A 26,863-nucleotide genomic window follows, 5' to 3' on the forward strand; every position below is an offset into this window, starting at 1 on the left:
TGGGGGTGCCATGGGCATCCCCAAGCTTAGGCTCTTGCCACTCCTTGTTCCATAATCCATCAAATCTTTACCCAAAACTTGAAAACTTCACAACACAAAACTTAAAGTAGAAAATCTCGTGAGCTCCATTAGCGAAAGAAAACAAAACACCACTTCAAGGTACTGTAATGAACTCATTATTTATTTATATTGGTGTTAAACCTACTGTATTCCAACTCCTCTATGGTTTATAAACTATTTTACTAGCCATAGATTCATCAAAATAAGCAAACAACACACGAAAAACAGAATCTGTCAAAAACAGAACAGTCTGTAGTAATCTGTAGCTAGCGCAAGATCTGTAACCCCAAAAATTCTAAAGTAAATTGCTGGACGTGAGGAATTTATATATTTATCATATGCAAAAATAATTAACTAAATATCACTTTCCAAATAAAAATGACAGCAGTTCTCGTGAGCACTAAAGTTTCTGTTTTTTACAGCAAGATTAACAAGACTTTCCCCAAGTCTTCCCAACGGTTCTACTTGGCACAAAAACTAATTAAACACAAAAAACACAACATAAACAGAGTCTAAATAAATTATTTATTACTAAACAGGAGCAAAAAGGAAGGAATAAAAATAAAATTGGGTTGCCTCCCAACAAGCGCTATCATTTAACGCCCCTAGCAAGGCATAACAAGAAAGGATAGACCTAGGTATTGCCATCTTTGGTTGGCAATCCATAAGTGGCTCTCATAATAGATTCATAAGGTAATTTAATTTTCTTTCTAGTAAAGTGTTCCATGCCTTTCCTTAACGGAAATTGGAATCTAATATTTCCTTCCTTCATATCAATAATTGCACCAATCATTCTAAGGAAAGGTCTACCAAGAATAATAGGACATGAAGGATTGCAATCTATGTCAAGAACAATAAAATCTACGGGCACATAATTCCTATTTGCAACAATAAGAACATCATTAATTCTTCCCATAGGTTTCTTAATAGTAGAATCCGCAAGGTGCAAGTTTAGAGAGCAATCATCAAAATCATGGAAACCTAACAAATCACACAAAGTCTTTGGAATTGTGGAAACACTAGCACCCAAATCACATAAAGCATAGCATTCATGATATTTAATTTTAATTTTAATAGTTGGTTCCCACTCATCATAAAGTTTTCTAGGAATAGAAACTTCTAATTCAAGTTTTTCTTCATAAGATTGCATCAAGGCATCAACGATATGTTTAGTGAACGCTTTATTTTGACTATAAGCATGAGGAGAATTTAGCATGGATTGCAACAAGGAAATACAATCAATCAAAGAGTAATTTTCATAATTAAATTCCTTGAAATCCAAAATAGTGGGTTTACATCTAGGGTATTAATTTCTTCGACCCCACTTTCATCAATTTTAGCATCAAGATCTAAAAACTCCGAATTCTCGGAACATCTTCTAGGCAAAGGTGGATCATATTCAGTCCCATCATTATTAAGATTCATATTGCAAAACAAAGATTTAATAGGGGACACATCAATAACTTTTAGATCTTCATCTTTATTTTCATAAGAACTAGAGGAACACGCTCTTATAAAGGCATCTTTTTTAGCACGCATCCCAGCGGTTCTTTCTTTGCACTCATCAATGGAAATTCTCATGGACTTGAGAGACTCATTGATATCATGCTTAGGTGGAATAGATCTAAGTTTCAAAGAATCGACATCAAGAGAAATTCTATCAACGTTCCTAGCCAACTCATCAATCTTAAGCAATTTTTCTTCAATCAAAGCATTGAAATTCTTTTGCGAAGTAATAAATTCTTTAATATTAGATTCAAAATCAGAGGGCATCTTGTTATAATTTCCATAAGAATTGTTGTAGGAACTACCATAATTATTAGAGGGATTACTAGGATAAGGCCTAGGATTAAAATTTCCTCTATACGCGTTGTTACCAAAATTGTTCCTACCAACAAAATTCACATCCATAGATTCATTATTATTCTCAATCAAAGTACGCAAGGACATATCATTAGGATCAGAAGAAACACTTTTACTAGCAAATAATTTCATAAGTTCATCCATCTTTCCACTCGAAACATTAATTTCTTCTATCACATGCACCTTTTTATTAGTAGATCTTTCAGTATGCCATTGAGAATAATTAACCATAATATTATCTAGGAGTTTAGTAGCTTCTCCTAAAGTGATTTCCATAAAAGTGCCTCCCGTGGCTGAATCTAAAAGATTTCTAGAAGCAAAATTCAATCCAGCATAAAAAAAATTGTATAATCATCCAGAAATTCAAACCATGAGTAGGGCAATTACGTATCATTAATTTCATCCTCTCCCAAGCTTGTGCAACATGTTCATAATCAAGTTGTTTAAAATTCATAATATCGTTTCTAAGGGAGATGATCTTAGCGGGAGGAAAATACTTAGAGATAAAAGCATCTTTGCACTTATTCCATGAATCAATACTATTTTTAGGGAAAGACGAAAACCAAGCTTTAGCACGAACTCTAAGCGAAAAAGGAAATAGCTTCAATTTAAAAATATCGTTATCCACATCTTTCTTCTTTTGCATATCACACAAATCAATGAATCTATTCATATGGGTAGCGGCATCTTCACTAGGAAGGCCGGAAAACAGATCTTTCATGACAAGATTCAGCAAAGCAGTATTAATTTCACAAGATTCAGCATCGGTAAGAGGAGCAATCGGAGTGCTAATAAAATCATTGTTGTTGGTATTGGTAAAGTCACACAATTTAGTGTTATCTTGAGCCATCGAGACAAGCAAGCAAACTAACACACAAGCAAGTGGGCAAAAAGAAGCAAATAGAGAAAGAGAGGGAGGACAGAGAGAGAGGGCAAATAAAACGGCAAGGGTGAAGTGGGGGAGAGGAAAATGAGAGGCAAATGGTAAATAATGTAATGCAGGAGATAGGGATTGTGATGGGTACTTGGTATATTGACTTTTGCGTAGACTCCCCGGCAACGGCGCCAAAAATCCTTCTTGCTACCTCTTGAGCACTGCGTTGGTTTTCCCCGAAGAGGAAGGGATGATGCAGCAAAGTAGCGTAATTATTTCCCTCAGTTTTTGAGAACCAAGGTATCAATCCAGTAGGAGGCTACGCGCGAGTCCCTCGTACCTGCATAAAACAAATAAATCCTCGCAACCAACGCGATGAGGGGTTGTCAATCCCTACACGGACACTTACGAGAGTGAGATCTGATAGATATGATAAGATAATTTTTTTGGTATTTTTATGATAAAGATGCAAAGTAAAATAAAAGCAAAGTAGAAAGCAAAGGAAATAACTAAGTATTGGAAGATTAATATGATGAAGATAGACCCCGGGACCATAGGTTTCACTAGTGGCTTCTCTCAAGAGCATAAGTATTCTACGGTGGGTGAACGAATTACTATTTTGCAATTGACAGAATTGAGCATAGTTATGAGAATATCTAGGTATGATCATGTATATAGGCATCACGTCCGAGACAAGTAAACCGACTCCTGCCTGCATCTACTACTATTACTCCACTCATCGACCGCTATCCAGCATGCATCTAGAGTATTAAGTTAATGAAAACAGAGTAACGCCTTAAGCAAGATGACATGATGTAGAGGGATAAACTCATGCAATATGATGAAAACCCTATCTTGTTATCCCTCGATGGCAACAATACAATACGTGCCTTGTTGCCCCTACTGTCACTGGGAAAGGACACCGCAAGATTGAACCCAAAGATAAGCACTTCTCCCATTGCAAGAAAGATCAATCTAGTAGGCCAAACCAAACTGATAATTCAAAGAGACTTGCAAAGATAACCAATCATACATAAAAGAATTCAGAGAAGATTCAAATATTATTCATAGATAGACTTGATCATAAACCCACAATTCATCGGTCTCAAAAAACACACCGCAAAAAGAAGATTACATCGAATAGATCTCCATGAGAGAGGGGGAGAACATTGTATTGAGATCCAAAAAGAGAGAAGAAGCCATCTAGCTAATAACTATGGACCCGTAGGTCTGAGGTGAACTACTCACACTTCATCGGAGGGGCTATGGTGATTATGTAGAAGCCCTCCGTGATCGATGCCCCCTCCGGCGGAGCTCCGGAACAGGCCCCAAGATGGGATCTCGTGGATACAGAAAGTTGCGACGGTGGAATTAGGGTTTTGGCTCCGTATCTGATCGTTTGGGGGTACGTAGGTATATATAGGACGAAGGAGTACGTCGGTGGAGCAACAAGGGGCCCACGAGGTTGGAGGGCGCGCCTGGGGGGGGGGGGTAGGCGCGCCCCCTACCTCGTGGCCTCCTCTTTTGTGTCTTGACGTAGGGTCCAAGTCTCCTGGGTCTTGTTCGTTGAGAAAATCACGTTTCCGAAGGTTTCATTCCGTTTGGACTCCGTTTGATATTCCTTTTCTTTGAAACCCTAAAATAGGCAAAAAAAACAACAATTCTGGGCTGGGCCTCCGGTTAGTAGGTTAGTCCCAAAAATAATATAAAAGTGGATAATAAAGCCAAATATTGTCCAAAACAGTAGATAATATAGCATGGAGCAATCAAAAAATATAGATACGTTGTAGACGTATCATGAGTTCACAAGAGAGCAGGAACGAAGGGGTACTAGCATCTACTAAGTTACTAAGCTCTCAAGAATTGAAGCCTTGGAAGAGCTTGGATGTTTTCTCTCTCCAAATGGACCCCGTTTGTTGGGGGGGGGGGTCATTCATGAAGTTCATGAATATTTTTAAGCATGTGAATATTTTTCAATTTGATAACTTTATTTCAAAATTATAACATTTTTTGTAATCTTTGAAATTTTGAAGGAATGATGATTTTTAATTTACAAAATTCAAAAAATTCAAGATTTTAAAAAAATCGTGAACATCTTATGATTATAGAACTTTGTCAAATAAAAAAGGTAGCCAGCTTTTATGAGCTAGCATGTGGAGCGAGCGAAAAAAATACAAAGCAAGTGAGTGGAACGGGAAGCCAAGCTGAGAGAGAGAGAGAGAGAGAGAGAGAGAGAGCAGTAATTGCATTGTTTTTGGAATGGCGGCTTCTAAATACCGTTTAACACCGAGGACAAAACATGTACAAATATCACAACCACGCAGTGAACAAGTTTACTCTCCTCTCAAAGTAAATACCGTCCTTAACGATAGATGAACGAAAAAATACCACGAAACATAATTAAAACCTAAGGCAACACAGACAAAACCAAAACTAAACAACCAACTACGATAACCTGCTAGAGAATAGAAAGATTCCATCAATGAAAAACAGCACGGTGAAACGCTCATTAGCCTCTAGTACGTTAGGCCATCTCCAACGCTGACCCTCAAACCGCCTGCATCCGTTTGGACTCAGCTGTCCGGAGTGCAAAGTCTATCCAACGCGGTTCTGCATCGGTTTGCGGCGCTGTCCGGACTATGATTTTTCCGCAAACCGAGACCGAACGTGGAGGAAGGGGAGTTGCGGGAGCCCGGACACGAGAAACGTCAGATTCTGACATCCCCAGGCCCACCCAAAAAGAAGGCGGAGCCCCTGTGGGGTGGGGGCTCGAGCGGGCGGAAGCCGAATGAAGGCAGTTGGGCAATTGGCGAGTGACCGCCGATTTTACATCTCATGTAGGTGGAGATGCAAATTTGCATCTCGAGGTGTTATATTTTACATCTCCGGGAGGCAGAGATGTTTTTTTTTTGCATCTAGATCATATGTTAGAGGTGGGTTTTTAGGTCTCAGAGGTGCAAAAGTTAGTTATTTTTGCCTCTACATCATCTATTGGATGCTCTAAGTGTTCTTCCTTAGTTGTTTTGGCAAGCTTTTTTTTGTCTTGAGCTTTTTTGACTTGTGTCTTGGCCAAGCTGCGTCGCCCCACTCTACGCTTGTCTGCTAGTTCGGATGAGTTGTCAAACATGGGTGCTCCTTTGTTGCAAACGCAGTCCTGATGGATGTCGAGGAGTTAAGGCCGAAAGCCCTACTCTACTCTTGTCAACGTGGGTGCTCCTTTGCTGGTGTTTTATTAGGACGTACATGCGACTAGAATAGAGCAAAGAAATAGCTGCTGCCAGCCGTAAGGCCTTCCCGTCAAAAAGGAAAGAAAAAGAAAAAAAGAAATAGCTGCTGCCATCTTCTGTACTTGGGTCAGATTTTGTAAATTGAGAACTACTGAGGATTAAGAAGAAATACTGATTGCAATTGTCCTGTGCCATGGAATATTGGGAAAAATAATTGGCATCGTCGATTCGCTCTTTTGGTCACATCACATCTACGCCATTGGCAACCATAGGGTTTGCAACTACAAATGGGGCCAAGACCGAGGCAGGGATAGTGGGCCTTTAGCGTTGCCCATGCTTAGCGAGCCTCTTCTCGTTCTTTGAAGACTTCCACTTCATTATCTGGGGCGAGGCGCGCTGGAGTCGGATTGCTAAGTCGAAGAAGTTGGTCGGAACGTCATCCCCTGGCCACAATGTCATAAATATCTCTTCCATTGTTGGCTTGATCAGATTGAGCAGCTCGCCAATTTGCTTCAGTCTATCGGGGAGAAGGTCAAGCCGGCTGGTTTCTTGGAACTGCGACCAGAAAGCCCGGAGTATTTCCTGCTCAGGATCATTGAGCTCTTGATAGTACTTGTGGGCGCTCGCAGCACTCTGGGGCAGGTCGGCGAAGATCTCTGCGTGGTGCCAAATCTGAGTTAGCGCGGCATAGCTATTGCTTCCAAATCGACATTGGAGAAGATATGGTTGACCAGCGACAATCTGCTTGGCTTGCTCTACTTCGTCTCGAGCATTGCGACGGACGAGGTTGGATTCCTTCAGACTATACTCGAGCAGTTTAATTTGGTCACCCAGTCTGGTCTTCTCAGCCTTCAGCTGGTCACACTCAGTCTGGCTCTTCTTGACCTCCTGCTGAAGTAGGTCGGATGCATCCCGGGCGGCCTGGCACGCCTCTTGTTCTTGCACAAGTTTGGCAGTAGTCTTTTGGGCCTCTTTTTGGATGTCGTGGAGCTGTTGGTTGCTAGAATTGAGCTGGTTCCTCAACTCGGTCATACGCCTTTCAACTACTGCATTCAAGTTTGGAGGTGGTCAGCACAAATTTTGCAAATATGCAAGTTATATATGGAAGGAGTTGCCGTAGGAATAGTCGAGCTTACCCATGGAATCACTAAGAGTTTTGGAGAGATTTTCATTCTTATGCTCGGCTTCGGCGAGTAGTGTCTTGAGCCGGGCTATCTCGTTCTCCAAACGCTTGTTGTCCCGAGCTGCAGCCTGTATAAAAAAATTCCAAGTTACAGGAAGGTTAACATGGATAAGGCCTCCTACTAAGAGAAATTGATCCCCAGGCCGACCTTTGCAGCCCGACACGAGTCTTGAGGGCTACTGGATTTGCGTTAATTCAAAGGTAGCTAGTACGTGTTACTCTAAGAAGATTCAATCCTAAGGTCGGTTTGCTAAAGCAACCTAAGTCTTGAGGGTTACTGCACATCGGTTTAATCTAAGTTTGAGTTTTACGAGGAGAGTATCGACCCTCAAACCAGCCCTCCAGCCCGATCTGAGTCTTGGGGGCTATTGGATCACTGATTTTGACTAAAAAAATCTATTCCCGAGGAGATTTTGATTTTGATTCCCAAGGTGGACATTCTGCCTCGCCTGTGTCTCGGGGGCTAATGCACAATTGTTTTATCTTGGTCAAAATTAAGACGAACTACAACCCAGTTTGTGTTAAACCGGACTCCAGCTCGGGGGCTAGCGTGCACGAAAGTGCTAAGTTGAGATACATGACTCATGGTGCAGACCGGATTTAGTTCTGGGCCGCACCTTGAGAGCTACTGGCTATACATCTATGTAGAAATCAGATGCATAAGTAAAATTACCTCCATCCCGGGACCAAAGGCGCCCGTCATCCGTATAACGCCGAGCTGCATCTCGTGGGCCTTGTCATTCAGGTACTTCATCGCATCTTGCTGGGCCTCATTCAGGTAATGGTTGACCCCCGATTTCTGGACTTCCCAACGCCCCAATACGGGCGCGACTTCTGAACCATTGATTGACATCTCGCCAGGAGGCTGCTGGGTCAGGACCACATTGCCCGATGTGTTGGGGCCAGACAATTGCAAGGGCATGTCATCTCCAATGACTGTATTGACTAGTGACCCATGGCGTAAGGTCGGGACAACGACTGGCGGCGGCGGCGGCGGCGGTGCTTGGAGCTCTTGAGTTGATGGAGCCGGGGAGTTAACCACCTCGACATTTTCTTTAGGCCCGATCTCCTGGTTATCAAATCCAGGAGCCCCGGGCTGGCCTTGTCCGTCTGCATTAGCTGCGGGCGGGCTTCTTGATGTGGCATCTCCAGATGGCGCCACTTTCGACATCGACTTGATCTTTGAGAGTATAGTGTTGTGGACTTGCACTGTGTTTCTAAGGTAGGACATGTGCTAGGCGGTATATATAGCCATCGACCAGGGGCTATCGAAGGATGATATTAATTACATCCAATAAATTTGAAAAAGGAAAGACACTAATGCATACCATAAACACCATTTTATTTATAGTGACAGTGCAACGCATACTATAAACCATGACATGTGCAATTTATTATAAGATTTCGCAGGGGTACAAGTATAGTATATGTTGAATGCCACATTTAATATTACCCTTTTTTGGCTTTCCACTATCTGGCTCATAATCACCTACCATATGCAAAGGTTTCTACCCGTTGCGGAGAGGCTGACCTGCAGCTCATTTTTCGTCATGAGAAAACGACGAGCAAAGACGAAAAATGCCATGAAACAAAAAATAATAATCTCGAGAACCTTCGGTGCTTTCAGTGTGACATGCTTAATTTGCCACAGGCTTTTCTTTTTGCATTTTTGGCGCAGCTTACATGAAGAAAAACTGTGGACGAATCGTGACCAGTTAATATATGTTGTTTAGAAACTGTTTTGAAATTTGAAATTTAGAAATTAGAAACCCTAGTTCTTGGGCTGTTTGCTCGGGTAAGATGGGACCCAACAAGCAAAACGGGCTGAATGTGTGTGTGTAAGCCCAACGTGAGATGGTTGGGCCTTCCTTATCCCTCGTCCCACTCCCACGGTCCCACCCACCTCTCTCCCTCCGTCCTCGTCCACACACTCTCCTCGATGTCGCCTATCGCGGCGCACCGAGCCTCTCCGGCCATGTGGTCCCCGCAGCCTCCGCCGCCCCGCCTCCAGCTCCGGCGACCGGCGGGGACGCCCCTTCACTCCTCGCGCCGCCTCAGCCGCATCGCCGCATCGCAGGAGGACCCGCTGACCGCGCTGACCCGCGTGCTGTGGGGCCGCGCGCTGCCGCCGTCGCAGCTCGTGCTCGCCGTGCGCCACGGCTGGACCTCGGCGTGGCGGCTCCTCATGCGCCAGCTCGCGCCCTCCGACCCGGCCACGGGCGCCTTCACCCGCACCCCGTCCCGCTTCCCGGCCGTCGCGCAGCCCGCGCCCGGCCCCGGCGCGCGCCTCCACCTCTACGTCGGCCTTCCCTGCCCCTGGGCCCACCGCGCGCTCCTCGTCCGGGCCCTCCTCGGCCTGGGGCCCCGCCTCCCCGTCTCCGTGGCCGTCCCGGGCGACGACGGCGCGTGGTCCTTCACGCCGGAGAGCCCCGACGCGCTCTACGGCTCCCACAGGCTCCGGGACGTGTACGCCGCCCGGCGCGGCGGGTTCGAGGGCCGGGCGTCCGTGCCCATGCTCTGGGACGCCGACCGCCGCGAGGTGGTCTGCAACGAGAGCATCGAGATCGCCAAGTTCCTCTGCACGCTCGTGGACGACGGCGCCGGAGGCCTCGACCTCTGGCCGCCGGAGCACCGCGAGGAGATCGACCGCTGGTACGGCGTCATCTACCCGAGCGTCAACAACGGCGTGTACCGGTGCGGGTTCGCGCAGAGCCAGGCGGCCTACGACGCGGCGGCGGGCGAGCTGTTCGACGCGCTGGACATGCTCGAGGACCACCTCTCCGGGTCCCGGTACCTGTGCGCCGGCGCCGGCGTGACGCTGGCCGACGTGTGCCTCTTCACCACGCTCATAAGGTTCGACCTGGTGTACAACCCACTGTTCCGGTGCAGCCGGAGGAAGCTGGTTGAGTACCCCAGCCTCCACGCCTACATGCGGGAGATCTACCAGTTGCCCGGCGCCGCCGAGACCTGCGACATGGCCGCCATCGCCGACGGGTACTTTGGGACGCTCTTCCCGCTCAACCCCGGCGGGATCCTGCCCGTCGTGCCGGCGAGCTGCAGCCGGGAGGCCCTCATGAAGCCTCATGGCAGAGAGGCAATGCCTTCTGTTGCTGCTGCTGCTGCTGATGGTAGGCAGCTAGGAGCGGCTGCTAGTGTTGTTGGCTAGGATTACAGAGTGTAGCTGAATTGTGTAGCACATCAAATTACTTACTGAATAATACCTTGGTACATATAGAGGATGAAACAAAATGGCAGACTATTACTGTGACCGAGAGTTTCATGTCATATAAATGCTTTATTAGCAATATATTCTGTTGGTCGAAAGACTGATACATTGACAACAATGTAAGGAAGATTCAAGAACCTTCTACTAGTAAATATTGTGTATGGCATACTGGTCTCCATACATTTACATCCAGTCATGATGCTAATAATAATAAGGCAGTCAGGCCCTTTTACTTCAGATAATCGTAGCTCGTCGCTGATAGTTCAGATTGTATCATAACATCGATGCCCAAGGTGTCAGTCCTTGCTACATGGTCGTTTCAAAAGGCTTGCAACTGCGAAGCGATAAAATGTAAGTTTTAGAACCAAGGATTCTCACTGAGGACATTGTATATAAAAACATGCATCTGGAAAATAGAAAGTACGGAAAGACTGCTGGGTAGAGGTAAATATTACCATTGTCATGATTTGGTATCACCCTCTTCTGTTTCCATGTAAAGTTTGTGCTCTCTAATGTACTCGATTACTTCATCGCAAGTAAGATACTTTATTGAGAGATGTTTTCTTATACATTCTCTGCAATTTGATAAATGAATACAGGAATCAACAATGATACATCAAATAAATGAAAAACTGAAGGTAGTAATAGCATCTAATTATACAGGAAGCAACATAGATAAAAATGTCACCTTACTCTAGATGAACTGATCTGATTTGGCACAATCTCATCAACCGAAATGATGTTATCCTGAAAAACATACATGGGGAAACACACATGTGAGTAAAAATCATCAGTCAGTCGGGTAAGTAAGCTCCTCAAGCTAGAAGTTTCTCACCCTGCATTCTTGCAGTGTCTCGCTGCTGGATATTAGCTTTTGAACATCTTTTCCTTCCCTACGTATACAAACAACACCAAAGTCTTTACATATGGCCCTGACCTGGAAACAGAAAAGGTTGTGCATCAAAGTTACTTCTTCGATAAGGGCAATTCAAACAACAATTAAATAGGACACTGTGATTTATAAATAAGGGGTGCACAAATTTTGTATGTCGAATTGTGGATACCAAAAAATGTTCAAGTTTTATACCTGATCTGGAATCCAAACCCCTGGCGTGCTGAATGACTCCAGAAGGTCAGAACCACATAACAGCATTACCCTGACATCACCTGACAGAAAATGCATGTTGTAAAGGACGGATTTATATACAGGGAAAATGCACCGACACATTTGAATGATCACTGAACAGTGTGAGAGAAGGTATTACTGTATTGCAACAAAAAATCTTGCCATATACCTTGATCAGCTAAGCTGTCCTTGCACAGAGAGTTCGCAACCCTCGAGAGAACGGTCAAGGTGCGCTGATAACCTTTCTGCATTGTCTGTATCAAGACACAAGAATGTGTGCATCAAATACCCACATCATCCAAACTGAAAATACATTATGTGACAGCGCAAAATGAAAAATGAGGTTACCTCCCACGGATCAACCATCACAAAAGATGAGCTTCCACACGCCAATTCGCAGAGGCGAACCCGGTGAGCAGCGGGCAAGAGGTCCTAACCAGCCCCAAATTGCGAATTCAGTCACGAGAACGGCGTCAACCATGAACACAAATTGATACACATTTCCAGTTCATAGTACCTTCTTCTTATATGCATCGTTCACCGGGGACATGTACCCACCCAAAACACAGTACCCTCGCTGCTGCAACTCATCCTTCGCCAACTCTATATGAACGAAACACATCAAAAGATGGGGTAAGAGGTACTCTTCTCACTTTGCTGATCCCATTCTTAGGCTGTTCTTGAGACTTACTAGTACTAAACACAGTACCACACTGAATCACTGATAGGTGCAGCAGATTAGCAAGTGTTGATTGAGGCTTACCGAACATGCGCAGGTGCATGTAGGTGGGGGGATTGAAGCTGCCGGTGGCCACCAGCACAACGCCGCCTCGGCTTCCCCCATCCCTGCCGTCATCAAGAAACGAACGGGGGATCAGTCCAGCTATACGCATCAAGCAACCCAAGAAAATCCGAGAGCAGATTCTCTTCTTTCTGCTTACCGATTTGGATCCATGGAGAGCTTCTCCGTGGGGAAGGGGAGAGGAGCTTCCGCCTCCTCCATGGCCGCCCTCTGCAAATCCTCAGCCGAGCCGAGCTGATCTCTCGCTGCGGTTCTCTCTTCCTGCGGTGCGCCGTCGGCGGGAGGCCGGCAATCCGGCCGGCGTGCGCTGGAGCAAGATTCCCAAGTAGGAGGCTTTTTTTTAGAATGCTGGACTCTGTGTGCCCGTGTGGGTGGGCATCGCGATATGGGCCTTGTTGGGCCGCCGTGGTCATGCCCAGGGGCCCCGCTAGAATAATAACAAACAGGTCCACGGAGAGATGCAGCCTATCAAACGGGCCGGGCCCATGTGGCCTTGGGCAGCCCCGCGCGGCTCTATAAAGCCGCCTCCTCGAGCCGCTAGGTTTTGGTGCTCTCTTCTTCCTCCTCTCCTCCTCCCTCGGCGGCGGCGCAGGCGGCGCGGAGGCGACAGGCGAAGGCGAAATGGTGAGCGGATCGCCGCGGCTCCGGCGGAGGCCTCCTCCCTCCGCGGCGCTCCTTCTCGTCTAGATAGATGGATCTCGAGTTCTGACTGTTCCTTTGCTGTTGTTCTTGCGCAGACGAAGGGAACGGGCAGCTTCGGCAAGCGCCGGAACAAGACCCACACGCTGTGCATCCGCTGCGGCCGCCGCAGCTTCCACCTGCAGAAGAGCACCTGCTCCTCGTGCGGCTACCCCGCCGCCCGCATCCGCAAGTGTAAGTCCCGCGGCCAGATCCCCTTCCCCTATCTTAGCACGCGATTCCGGTCCGTCGACCTAGCTGGTTTAGGTAGATGTGTTGCTTGGTTCTCGTATGTGCTGCCTGCGCGAGGCCGTGATTGCTTAGGTTTTCGGTGCTGTTGGGGTAGCCCCGTCGCTGTTGCCTAGAATCGCATGCATGCTAGCTCTGTGGCTCGACGTGGTATGCCTGTAGCTTGATGTGCCGTAGTTTTTATCTGGTTCTAATTTGTGATGAGTAGTTCTTGTTTGATACGATGTGTTAGGCTTTGATCATAAGCATGATAGTTTGAAGATGCTGGGAATGACTGTAAAAAGGAATTCCTGCAAGACCCAACTCTAGTTATGAATTGTCATATAAGTATCTTACCTAGCTCTGTTACACCTCTGATAGAGGTTCAGCAACTAGAGCTATTAATAAGGTGGATGACTTGGCTGTTTGTTCACATGTATCATCGATCTTAAAATTTAAGATGTTCATCCTGTTCTAAGCAGTACACATTTGTAGCCAGCCTTTAGTGATGAAGTTTTAGTTAGTGCAGGGCAGTTAAGATTGATTGTCATATTGCTCTCACTGTCTTCTTATAAGTTAAAGCACATCTCTCATTTAGTAAGTGTTATGTTTCTTCTGCATCTGATAAGATTCTGTCTTGAAAAACAGACAACTGGAGTGTGAAGGCCATCAGGAGGAAGACCACCGGCACCGGGAGGATGAGGTACATGCGCCATGTGCCCAGGAGGTTCAAGAGCAACTTCAGAGAGGGTATACTTCTCTTCTCTCTTTAGTCTTGTTAATAAAATGTGCCAGCATATCCACCCATTGTGAGCTCTGTTTTGCTAAACTGCAATCCTGTGAATGTGTTCTTCAGGAACTGAGGCCGCACCAAGGAGCAAGGGAGCCTCTTCCAGCGGCAACTAGGCGTGACAGTCTCCATTTGTTGCCCTAAGCGAAGCCCTGATCATCAAACTTAGCTTTTTTGTTGGTTTCTACTGGAACTCTTATGTTTCTATGTTGCGAGGCAGACTATATGATGCCTGGTTATGTTATTTGCACAATTGTCGTGGACGTTAATCCTTCAGTTTTGAATGTTGAATTGTGTCGATGTCCTGTGTTAGATGCTGCATCTATTGTTCAATGTGCTATTTGTGACGAGTCTTTTTTGTTGTTTCAATATGAGATCTTTGGTCAAGTTTTTATGCATGTAATAGACCATGACATGGTCACTCACATAGTGTTTGTCTGTTCATATTTACGCTGTGCAGGTACAGCAAGAACATAAAAATGCAACTTCCAATGTGAATAGCTCAATGCTTCATTTCTCTCTTAGCATTTTGAGTTCCAACATTGTCTTGTACACAGAACAGAGAGATTGTATGGAAGGTCATTTTGAGTTTCCTAGTTTTGTTTTCTAACTCAAAACTCGTACTCCCTCTGTAGTAAAATTCTTGTCTTAACTAAGACAAATTATTTTGCCATGCTTCTTTAAACCTGCTATTGTGTGATTTAGCCGTAGCTCAGTGTTCATCTTTTGTTAAGTATCTTGTGCAGTGTCTTAACTAAGACGAAAAAATTATGACGGAGGGAGTACAATGTTAGATTTTTAGCATTCTTTGTTTGAAGAGCTAAACTGTTCTTTTTAACTTGGCTCACACTTTATTTTGGTGCACATTTGTATTACATCTCGGAAAATATCAAACCCAAATATGAATCATGCCTTGAAAAAAGTCAACAGACTCAACAGTCAAAATAGGTCGCCCTCTTGGGTTGTACTCCCTCCATTCCAAAATTTCTACTCCTATAAAAATGTGAGTTGGTCACGATGGTGTGCCTACCTTCACGTCATCTGACTGTCCAATTCTTTTATAAAAATGTGAGTTGGTGATGATGGTGTATCTGCCTTCACGTCATCTGCATATTTGTAACGTAAGGCTAAGATGGATTGTCCTCAAGCCACTCACACTTTTGCAAAGACACTAGTAAGATGCCCGTGCACCAAGATGCATTTTTTACAAAACACTTGTTGTGATTGATCTATGCGGGAGTAATTTCATGTATAAAAACTAATGATATCACCTGTTGTAATTGGCGCATGCGGGAGTAATCTCATGTGTTCAAACTAATGATATCTCGAGAAAGATGGGAGATAAGGTGAGGAGTGGGGCATGGTGGTAATTAGTGGTCGGATTGAGTGGAGGCATGAGAATGGACGATGCCGGCAGCGGTCATCATGCCAAATTGTTCCAGAGGCTTCCTTTTTTAATTGCTCAACAATCAGGTTGTGGGAGATAAGGATAAACGAGAAAAGTCCTTATCTACAAGTGTGAAGAGAGATACGGATATCTTTTTATAAAATTATAATAGTTTGCTTTCTATCCAGTAGCAGAAACGCCATGAGTATGCTTCGGCGTTTCAAGCGCAGAGGTTTTCGGCCGGAGGAGAGCTACTCGTTTCTGGAGGTGCCGATGCCAAACTACCAATACATGACGAGCAGTGTTTGTGCGCTAGATTTTTTTTTTCAGTTTTCTTCATGTTCGATTAGCTGCGTATTTCACGATATAATCCCGCCCTTGTCTCTGATTCTGATTTTGATTATTCTTGTGGATTTCAGATAGAAGGGCACTTCGCAGCAGGGTCATGACGAGAAAGGTGGATAATATGTCTATTTTTATGTAGTTTTTTTTAGAGAACTGACACTAATTTCTCTCAAAATATGTCAATTTGCAGAGAATTTAGTAATGGAACGGTCTACACTGAAGGCTGGTCTAGAAGTGGCAGTATATTTGTAAGCGTTGTGCCAATTTTCAATGATCTGACTAAACTGATCGTTTCTGAAATTTAGCCAAAAATTATGTCATTTTGCCACTACTGTTTTTGTACAGAATTCTTGTCTATTTGGGTGGTGCCAAACAGTGCCAAATTGCATAGTTGTATGTTATCTAGGACCTCTATTGCATATGACCTAGAGTTGTCTCTGAAATATGTTGGCATCACATGGCAATGAAAATTACAACATTATTTATTCCTGGTGTAATCTTAATCCAACAATACACCATTTGATTCCCTACTTGTTAGGTGGTACATAAATAGTCAAACCAGGGTTCATGGCATCAACTATTTTTTTGTTGTTTGAATCACAATGGTGCAGAGGCCGGGGATTAGCCTACTTTTCAGAAAAAATGTTCCTTTTTTCGACTATGAGGTAGTATTAGCATAGTTGTACCGGAAATTATTCTGTATTGCTGCAAGGCATTTTGAGTAACATGTAATGTTTCTACTTTCTACACAAGTGAAAATAAAACTTCTTCTGAAAAGCTAGAACATAAGTCGGTCAAATATTGAGTTCCACACTTATGTTGGGAGTATCGAGGTAGAACTAAATGGGTGATGTTTCTTTTGCTGGGGTAGGAAGTAGGAAGCAGGTAGCTTGGATCACAGCACAAAAATTTGTAAAAATTTGTTGCACCTTAGTATTACAATGTACAGGGTTGTACAACTTTGATACTTGCTTTAGTGTTCGTGATATTTTCCTCCGGATGACGATGGGAGTGTGCCCCCTCCCATAGAGCTCAGAGAGGTCTCTCTGTTGCCGATGCTGTTGTAGGGCCTTCATTTCATGCGTTTTCCCGATCTCAAGCAGGGCCAGGCTGTAACACCCTCGATGCGACTATAGCTCCTACGTGTCGAGGCACGATTTAGAGACATAATCGCATTGAAGACATATGTCGCAAGTTAGGCAATCTTCACAACATCCCATGTAATATGAATAATAAAGGGGAGAACATAGTTGGCTTACACTCGCCACGTCACATCAGAGTACATAAATAACATACATCATCCAAACACTCATGGCCCGACTACGGCGCCAAATTAGAAGAAAAACCCAACATGCGACAACGGTCCCAATCAAACCCCAACTAGGCACCACTACTGATCATCAGGAAAAGACACGTAGTATCGCTGAGAGTCCTCGTCGAACTCCCACTTGAGCTCGTACTCGTCACCTGGAGCGGAATCACCTGGACCTGCATCTGGAGTTATAGTATCTGTGAACCACAGGGACTCAGCAATCTCGCACCCTCGCGATCAAGACTATTTAAGCTTATAGGAAGGATAGGCAAATATATATGTGGAGCTGCATCAAGCGACTAGCAAGTATGGTGGCTAACTTATACGCAAAAGAGAGAGCGAGAAGAGGAGGCAAAGCGCGAGCGAGAATCTAGAGGAACGACCTGCGCAAACATAACTCCAACACCGTGTCCACTTCCTGGACTCCGCCGGAAAGGGGCCATCACGGTAACACACACGGTTGATTCATTTTAATTAAGTTTATGTGTAAGTTATCAACAACCGGACATTAACAAATTCTCATCTACCCATATCCGCGGGCACGGCTTTCGAAAGTTCAATCCCTGCAGGGGAGTCCCAACTTAGCCCATGACAAGCTCTCACGGTCAACGAAGGAATAGACCTCCTCCCAAGATGTTCCGATTAGACTCGGTATCTCGGTAACTCAAGACACTTCGACAGGTTAAAACAAGACCAGCAACACCGCCCGAATGTGCCGACAAATCCCGATAGGACCTGCACATACCTCTTTCTCAGGGCACACTCAGATAAGCAATCCGTACAACTAAAACCAGCCCTCGAGTTTCCCCGAGGTGGCGCTGCAAGGGGCTCTAGTTTGGACCAACACTCAGAGGAGCACTGGCCCGGGGGGGGTAAAATAAGATGACCCATGAGTCTGCAGAACCCAAGGGAAAGAAAAGGGCTAGGTGGCAAATGGTAAGACCAATGTTGGGCATTGCTGGACAAGCTTTAATCAAGGCGAAATATCAAGGGGTTCCCATTATAACCCAACCGCGTAAGGAACGCAAAATCCGGGAACATAACACCGATATGACGGAAACTAGGGCGGCAAGAGTGGAACAAAACACTAGGCGAGAGGCCGAGCCTTCCACCCTATACCCAGTATATAGGTGCATTAAGATAACATAGCAATATAATGATATCCCAACAAGTAAATAAAAGATGTTCCAACAAGGAATGGCCTCCAATCTTCACCTGCAACTAGCAACGCTATAAGAGGGGCTGAGCAAAGCGATAACATAGCCAATCAACGGTTTGCTAGGACAAGGTGGGTTAGAGATTTGACATGGCAATTGGGAGGCTGTCAAGCAAATGGTAGGCATCGTAGCATTGGCATAGCAAAGAGCGAGCAAACTAGCATAGCAAAGATAGTAGTGATTTCGAGGGTATGATCATCTTGCCTGCACAGTTGTCAGAGTTGACTGGATCCTCAAGAGCAAACTCAACGGGCTCCTCGTTAGCGAACTCGTCTCCCGGCTCTACCCAAACAAGACAAACAAGCAACAAAGATACAATCAACCACGTGCAAACTCAAACAACACAATGCAAAGATGACATGCTATGCGGGATGCAAAATGCAAGATATGACGGGAAAAGCATGAACCTGGCCTCAACTTGGAATTCCAAGGGTGCAACTGGAAAGATGAGATGAAATCGCTTGAAAACGATATAAAGAACGCCGGAATCGGAGTTACGGTTTGGAAATGGCAAGCGATTCAAAAATGACACCGGTCTGCGATTTACAGCAAGTAGGCATCTAAATGCAATGAAATGAACAAGGTACAGCCACCAAACACGACAACAAAATACATGGCAGGGATGCACACAAGATGCTTAACAAAAAAATAGCACTGAGCCACGGCCAATTCATCCATTATGAGGTTCAAACAAGCATGGCAAAAATGCAATTGCAAAACAGATTTCAGACTTAGTGAAATTACCACCTGTCTGAAATTTCAGATCACGAAGCCCTCTTCGGAGCAGCAAAACAATATGATACATGACCTGATTATGATAAATAAGAACATGGCATGGAGCTACTCAACAAGCTTAACAAAAGACCCAAAGTGACCTAGGGTCAAAAGGGTTCACAAAATATACTACCGGGCACACGAACATAGCTAAAACACAATCAGTTTCCAGACTTAGTGAAAACTGAGACATGCTGAAATATAACTCACGAAGGCATGTAAACGAGCTCGATGCACTCACTACGGTGCAAGTCATGGCAAGGCAAGCATACATCCATTAAGAAGGCACAAAATATAAGCTAGACATGGCAAGAACAATGGCATAGCATGCACGGATCAACTACAATAACATCGGCAAAATCGCAAACGAGTTGACGATCTGCCCAGATTAACAACGAAGCAAAAGTAGAGCTCGATTGACTCAAGCTAGGGTGCTCCATAATTGCAAACAAAGACATGTATGGATATAGCATAACATGATTAACAAAACTCCTTTACTGGTCATCCTCAAAAGAGGCACGGATCACTAGGAAACAAGCTGAACATATGGCATCATGAACTAAATAATCCCAGACTTGGTGAAAACTACTAAGTCCCTGAAAATAGAGTTACCGGGTGCCTCACTTTGCAAGCTTGCACAAGTCACCACACACATCCTAAAAATGCATGGGTTGCACCTCTGGATAGATGACAAAATCCTTAACAAAACATATGAAGAACTCACAGGCATAGCATGCACACAATAATCATGGCAAAAATGACAGAAGTATAAGATGAACTAGCAGATCTGACAATTAACTCACGAAGCCTCCTTCTAACAGCATTTTGGGCATTAAGATGAGCTCAAATAAAAATGGTGCAACGGAATGAAATGATGTACTCGTCGAGACGAACATTTTGATATACCATATGTCCAAAACGGAGCTACGGATGCGGAGATATGGCAGGTCAAAGTATGCACAAAAATTAAGGTTAGGGACGAAAAAGTCAACCCCGAGATGACCGAGATCCAGATCTGGCCCGATCTGCACGCGGTTCGAGGAGTTCGCCGGAGTTGGACTTGAAGCTCGCCGGAGTTGAAGCTCGCGGGGAGAGGCTCGCCGGCCGGAGGGGAAGAAGAGGCAGGGGCTCGGTGGCCGGGGCACGGTCGCCGGCGGCGAGGCGGCGTCGCGGGCGGCCGGGCGAGGCGGCGTCAGGCGCCGGGCGAGGAGGGGCGCGGCGGCCGGTCGGGGCGGCGCGCCGGAGTAGTGGCGGCGGCGGCCACCTGCGTCGGGGAAGAGGGCGGCGGAGGCTGGCGTCTCCTCGGGCCCGGCGAGGCGGCGTCGGGGGCCCGAGATGGGCCAGGCGGGCTTCGGCGGCGGCGGGCGCCGGCTGTGACACGTGGCAACGCCCGGTTGGGCGCGGGCGGCGGCGGACGCTGTCCGGCCGGGGGCGGACACGTCCGGCGGCGGCGGGATCCTTTTTTTAGACTAGGGTTTCGGGGAGAGAGAGATCCGAAAATGGAGGGGGGCTATTTATAGGCATAAGTGGAGCTAGGAGAGTCCAAAGGAGGTGCGGTTTTTGGCCACGCGATCGTGATCGAACGCTCTAGGACATGGAGCAGAGTTTGGTGGGTTTTGGGCCAAATTGGAGGGGTGTTGGGCTGCAACACACAAGAGGCCTTTTCGGTCCCTCGGTTAACCGTTGGAGTACCAAACGAAGTCCAAATGGTACGAAACTTGACAGGCGGTCTACCGGTAGTAAACCAAGGCCGCTTGGCAAGTCTCGGTCCAATCCGGAAATGTTTAATCCCCACACACGAAAGAAAGCTAGAAATGACCACCGGAGGAGAACGAAGCGCCGGAATGCAAAACGGACAACGGGGAAAATGCTCGAATGCATGAGATGAACACGTATGCAAATGCAATGCACATGATGACATGATATGAGATGCATGACAAAGAAAACAACACACGGAGACAAAGACCCGAACCCGAGAAATAAATATAACTTAACGCCGGAAACGGCAAGAGTTGGAGTACAAATTGGGAAAGTTACATCCGGGGTGTTACACAGGCCCAGGAGAGGGCCAGACCATACTCTACATCATTGAGTACATGGATACTGACCAAGAAGTTCATCCACGACCACTCCCAGATCTATGAGAAGATCCCCAGCCACACCGTCAAGGTTTCCCCTCCGTACTGTCACCGATCTAGGTCCTTAGTTATTCATTTTCCCAATTTTTGCATGCAAGGTTTTTCATTGAAAATTAGGCAACGGTGTTCTATTTGCTGATTGGTAAACTGATGATGTTGTGTGTGTAGATATCCCGAGGTACCAGCCTTGCAGACCTCAAGCTGCACCGTCGCCTCATGTTCTTCTGAAGTCATGTGACTTTTTAGATGCCAATTTAAAATACTTTGTCAGGTTGTAATTCGAGAATCATTTTCCATTAAGAAGAATTTATTTAGTTAGTGTTGAATCAAACCAGAGTCATGCTCTATATATTATGGGGTTAGGTTACATTTGATAATCCTTTGAGTGATGGCAATGACTTGAAATCAAGGATTAGGCCATGAGTTTTAGTAACCCAGTGAGATGCAGTTTTAACTCTATACAGAATTTTTAAGGGCGTCAATCATTATACAAGTTAACTTTAACCCTGTGAGATGCAGTTTTATGCATGGTCTTGATGATTTCAATTTATCAATGAGCATCCATTTCCTTATTATGCTATATTCCAATTCATGTCATCCTAACAATATTTCGGCGAAGGACATGCCTTTTTTTGCATTTCACAAGTACATAATTTGCTACAATGAAGTATTTTGAATAGGACAATATAAACTGAAATTTGCTACACTTCTAACATACATATTGCATACATTGTCAATGTAGAACACAAGAATTAGCACCATGTGATTACATAGTTGGTCACTGAACACTCAAATAACTGGAACCATCAAAGAACACGACTTCAAACATAAATACCATATTCATAACCACTTGTGCTTCATCTCTCGAGAATAGTGCTACCTCTAGACTTTTTGGGGGGTTTCGTGGCAACGCACGGGCACCTAACTAGTATAATTATATTTGGGAACAAGGGAGTATGTATCTAATTTCCAGCAATCATCAATTTTACGCGGGGTGTGTCCATGCATATTATGCATAGCTCAATCATAGTTTCTTTCACCCATCTCGAGGAATCAAATGTACCCACAAAAAACTTACTTTTCTTTACGAAGAATTCTGAACGTTGCAGTCTTCCAAACTTGTTTGACATCTCAATTAGGTGACATCCCAATGACTTTTTAGACGCTTCCCAATTTATTAGTATAGTAATATAGAAGTGAAAAAAATGATTATGGGTTTACCCTGGCAAGTTCAATAAGCTCTTCCGTGGCATTGTGAAAAAAATCATCTATCAAATCATAGGGCACTTCGACAATCAAATCTCCACACTTGTCAGCTTACCATGTTTCTTGACCGGCCCTGGAGGCCAGAGCTTTGGCATTATAACCAATTAGGAGCAACAACCAAATCAACATCACTCAGACTCGCATCTCATTGAGTTTGAAGTACGAATCTCAAGGAACAAGAGCAACGCATGGATATGAAGAAGACCAAAGGCTGAAACCCCCACCAGCCTGTCGCTTCAATTGGTTGACCCAAACGCCAAGAAGGACCGTGACAACATCCAAACAGAGAAGACGAAAAGAGGCACACCGAGCCAGAGTTGGTCAGGTGAAGGCCAACCACAAAAAAACACCTCTGCAGAACCTCCTTCGGACATGGGGAAGCTGCAAAAAATCATGCTCGACACCCCACACGAAATGGCCACCATATGTCAATGTCTCTCCCTAGATCTCCTTTTGCCTTTGTGCAGCCGCACAATGACACAAACCTAGCAAAAGCCCAACCAAACAACCCATGTCAAAGCAGTGCTTCTCACCGGCGGACCGACATGACACACCAGGAAAAACACTAGAGCACTCAGCTCCCTAGAAAATAGGGTGCTTAGGGCATCTCCAAGGCGGACCCGTAAACCTCCCGCAACCGTCCGGATCGCGATGTCTAGACCGTGAAAGCCATCCAACGCCGACCTGTATCGGTTCGCGGGGCGGCTCAGATGCAATTTCTCCCGCAAACTGGAGACAAAGTGTGGGAGGTTTGCGGGAGTCCGGACACCCGAAATGTAGGGCTCTGACACCCCAGCCCACCCAATCCTCCCTCACGGTCCCATTTCCTTCCACTCCGCCCCTTCTCCTCCTTGCTTTGCATCCGCACCCTCCACCTCCGCCGCCGTTGTTGTTCATCTCTGGCCGCCACAGAGGCATTGCCGGACCTCCGCAACCAGCACCGATGCGCCCGCTCGCCGTTCCAAAGGAGCTTTCAGCCCCGAAGCCGTTTGTACCCAGGTACACTCCGCCCCCTGTCGACGAACTCCATGGCGGATACCACGACCTCCATGGTGTCATTGAGCTTATTTTCAAATGATATGTCATTTTTATAGTATGAATGAAACCACACAATATGAGGTCGCTGTCGTATCGCTGGCACACTATCAAGGTCGACGTCATCAAGTACTGCAACTTGGTCAGTCAGCTCGAGTCAAGGTGGCAATTGCACGCGGGCATGGAGGAGATGGTAAGTTTTACTTCCTCTTTCTAAACCCGTTGATTGATTCATTCACTCAATGTTGGTCTACACATTATATGTAGCCCGCACGCACCGCCATGTTGTACCACAGGTCAGCGGGACGGTCATTTACATGCACACACTTCTGGATGAAGATGAAGGGGAAGTATGTGTGGGAGGACATGATCCGTTCCTGAAAAACTTGTTGGACATCCGGGATCTAGTCGAATTTGAGACCTTGTTGTGGTAGAGTTAATTTGCATGCTATGTGTGGATGATTTGTGCTATTTTCTATCCGAACTTTGATGAATATTGGCCGGTTTGAATGAATTTCGTCTGTTAGTTAAAATGTGGTTTGAAATATATGCGGCTAGCGTTGGATGGCTGCCTCTCGCATCTGTGTCCGTGAACCGGCCCCCCTATCTGCGGACGGATGTGGGAGGTTTTTTGCTGGTTGCCGTTAGATATGCCCTTAGATGCTGAGGGGATTCATACAATTATTGGACCTTTTGTTTCTCCAATTGGTCAACTATGAATCTTGAATTTTACGGCATGAGTAGTTTATAAATGATTTTTAATCATGTATACATTGATTATATTTCATCCCAGTTCTGCCAGACGTCGGCGGACGGCGGGTACGTAATCAACTCGCAATCGTCCCTGCTCCACTTGTTGTAGGTCACTGTCATCTTTGTACATGACTTGCACCACCGCCGTTTAAATCTCATGTATGCCGCCGCATAGAATGATGTCACATAAAAGTTGCGTATTGACATGAACCTCATCAACGGTTGATGGTATCAATGCAGCTCTAACAGCTGCGGTTGCTCTAGCCTCATGGCATCTTAAAAGTGAGGGTGACACTAATCGATGCAACGCCACTCTACTAAATTAGTAGACACTGATGCTAAAAAAACTCTCTCTGTACTGAAATGTAGGTCTGATACATCTCCAATGTATTTATAGTTTTTTATTGTTCCATACTATTATAGTATCAATCTTGGATATCTATTATGCAAATCTTGGATATATACAAGTGTCAAAGTTTGATAGCAGTTGACCAAAAGATTATAGCACCAGACGTGATCATGCTAATTGTTCATACACAGGAGTACAAATGATCACATAGAGTATTTGAATTCATAGTGCCATCTTGATAGGGAAGATCGTGCTAATCGGTATCATCTCGACCGGGATCGATGCCCCCAAATATGTCTTCCATGTTGATATCATCTTGACCGATATCATCATATTCGGGTGGAGTACAATTCAGGTCAAATTCCATCCTGACTATGATTTGTCTTCCTCTTGTAGGGTGTCATGCCATGCCTGGGATGGTGCTGCTGCTGGGGACGAGCTGCTGCTGCCTTGGGTCGAGCTGCTACCTAGGGATGGAGGGTGGAGGAGGAGTGTGGAGATTGAGGGCATTGGAGACCGGAACTGGAGGGCGAGACAACCTGCTCCTGGCTCTGGGTCGAGCTGCTGCCTACTGCGGGCTTGAGGGGAGAGGCGGAGTAGGTGGGAGGAGGAGGGGCGGAGGTAGAGGGCAGACCTGGGGGCAGAGGTGGGGGCCGGACCTAGGGGCGTAGGTGGAAGAAGACCAGATCTGGCGAGGAATTCAAAATTAGCGAGGGTAACCTGGTCATTTGGCAGGTTTTCACTTAGTCGGAACAAGAATCCGAGTGACCTATATTTAGGAACGGAGAGGGTATATATTATTTATTTAGACTAAACTTTTATATTTCATTACAGATGGAAATTATCCTTCAACATGTTTTTGTTATAATTGTCAAGTACGTAATGAAACAACTAAATATTAAGATGAAATGTTGTTACTATACAATTTTAACATCGGCTACGAAATTTACAATTTCACTAAATTTTAAGTATATTATATACTTGTGACATAGTTGTTCCATTTTGGGGCATGAAATCTTATTATTTTTGTGACCTAACCAAATACTTATGGATAAGAGAAAAATGAAAAAAGAAAGCATAAATACTCATAGAATATTAGGTTGCTTTGATAAAATTGCAAATATATGTGGGCATTCATGTCTATTATAGTTTCCCTAAATATCAAAATAGAGAACTAAGAAGTTGATTGTGGTGATAGAATGCATGCTTGTCTATTCTGTGTGTGCAAGCTTAAGAAGAACATAAATATCTATTTGCTAAATAAATATAGAATATGAAAAATATCCATGGGTGGTTTGTCTTTCAATTGTCGCCCTTCTTGTTTACTTGGTCTTCCATGGCTAAATATATTTTCCAAGTTCAGTCAGCTGGCATTTAAGTCATCGACTTGGACTAGTGCTCGAATATCCTGAATTTATTCGAGGCTTTTCAGCCATATTGTTTGGTTGTATGGTCGCCACAACTACAAGCTGTCTAAAGATCGACCGGCTCAATTTTTCGAATGTGCTCATAGGGATAGGGTGTGCTGCCAAGAACATAAGAATAAGTGAACATACATGTATGCGAGCATCTATTTGTACCGTACTTCTGAAAAAGCTTGAACTACGGTCCTTTCAAACATCATGAACGAGATTGAAAACATAAATCTTTATCAAACCATATGAAAATAATTTACTACATGGACATGATATTTGTATATCATGTCACAAAATTGTTGGGGAACGTAGTAATTTCAAAAAAAATCCTACGCACATGCAAGATCATGGTGATGCATAGCAACGAGAGGGGAGAGTATTGTCCACGTGCCCTCATAGACCGAAAGCGGAAGCGTTAGCACAACGCAGTTGATGTAGTCATACGTCTTCGCGATCCGACCGATCAAGTAACGAACACACGGCCCCTCCGAGTTCAGCACACGTTCAGCCCGATGATGTCCCTCGAACTCCGATCCAGCCGAGTGTTGAGGGAGAGTTTCGTCAGCACGATGGCGTGGTGATGATGATGATGTTCTACCGACACAAGGCTTTGCCTAAGCACGGCTACAGTATTATTGAGGTGGACTATGGTGGAGGGGGCACCGCACACAGTTAAAAGATCAAACGATCAATTGTTGTCTCTAGGGTGCCCCCTACCCCCGTATATAAAGGAGCAAGGGGGGAGGTGCGGCCAGCCAGGAGGAGTCCTACTCCCACCGGGAGTAGGACTCCCTCCCTTTTCCATGTTGGATTAG

At 45.1% G+C, this 26,863-nt stretch overlaps 3 protein-coding genes across 3 annotated transcripts; 2 read left to right on the forward strand and 1 right to left on the reverse strand.

Annotated features, from left to right (window-relative positions):
- Positions 1-9,092: 9,092 nt before the first annotated feature.
- Positions 9,093-10,619, forward strand: LOC125515375 (glutathionyl-hydroquinone reductase PcpF-like). The gene has a single exon (XM_048680839.1). The coding sequence runs from the start codon at positions 9,147-9,149 to the stop codon at positions 10,371-10,373; it is 1,227 nt and encodes a 408-aa protein (XP_048536796.1). The 5' UTR covers positions 9,093-9,146; the 3' UTR covers positions 10,374-10,619.
- Positions 10,488-12,729, reverse strand: LOC125515376 (nicotinamide/nicotinic acid mononucleotide adenylyltransferase-like). The gene is made up of 10 exons (XM_048680840.1): positions 12,501-12,729; positions 12,323-12,405; positions 12,077-12,162; positions 11,908-11,991; positions 11,729-11,813; positions 11,521-11,600; positions 11,269-11,370; positions 11,122-11,180; positions 10,889-11,008; positions 10,488-10,767 (listed from the first exon to the last, which is right to left on the reverse strand). Exons 1-9 carry the CDS (start codon positions 12,560-12,562, stop codon positions 10,894-10,896), a joined length of 756 nt encoding a protein of 251 aa, XP_048536797.1. The 5' UTR covers positions 12,563-12,729; the 3' UTR covers positions 10,488-10,767; positions 10,889-10,893.
- Positions 12,730-12,825: 96 nt separating this feature from the next.
- On the forward strand, positions 12,826-14,369 carry LOC125515377 (60S ribosomal protein L37-2). The gene is made up of 4 exons (XM_048680841.1): positions 12,826-12,985; positions 13,099-13,234; positions 13,916-14,017; positions 14,124-14,369. Exons 1-4 carry the CDS (start codon positions 12,983-12,985, stop codon positions 14,171-14,173), a joined length of 291 nt encoding a protein of 96 aa, XP_048536798.1. The 5' UTR covers positions 12,826-12,982; the 3' UTR covers positions 14,174-14,369.
- The last annotated feature ends 12,494 nt before the right edge of the window (positions 14,370-26,863 follow it).

This window comes from Triticum urartu, chromosome 6 (assembly GCF_003073215.2).
Source record: "Triticum urartu cultivar G1812 chromosome 6, Tu2.1, whole genome shotgun sequence".
Lineage (NCBI taxonomy): Eukaryota > Viridiplantae > Streptophyta > Magnoliopsida > Poales > Poaceae > Triticum > Triticum urartu.

What these genes read in the sequence shown, in the direction of transcription:
- LOC125515375 (XM_048680839.1), top strand. Translation starts at nt 9,147, where the DNA reads ATGTCGCCTATCGCGGCGCACCGAGCCTCTCCGGCCATGTGGTCCCCG.
- LOC125515377 (XM_048680841.1), top strand. An exon ending in CGCCGCCCGCATCCGCAAGT is followed by an intron (nt 13,235 to 13,915) that starts GTAAGTCCCGCG and finishes CTTGAAAAACAG; the next exon opens with ACAACTGGAGTGTGAAGGCC. An exon ending in CAAGAGCAACTTCAGAGAGG is followed by an intron (nt 14,018 to 14,123) that starts GTATACTTCTCT and finishes TGTGTTCTTCAG; the next exon opens with GAACTGAGGCCGCACCAAGG.
- LOC125515376 (XM_048680840.1), bottom strand. Translation starts at nt 12,562, where the DNA reads ATGGAGGAGGCGGAAGCTCCTCTCCCCTTCCCCACGGAGAAGCTCTCC. An exon ending in GGACAGCTTAGCTGATCAAG is followed by an intron (nt 11,601 to 11,728) that starts GTATATGGCAAG and finishes ATTTTCTGTCAG; the next exon opens with GTGATGTCAGGGTAATGCTG. An exon ending in GGGTTTGGATTCCAGATCAG is followed by an intron (nt 11,371 to 11,520) that starts GTATAAAACTTG and finishes TTCTGTTTCCAG; the next exon opens with GTCAGGGCCATATGTAAAGA.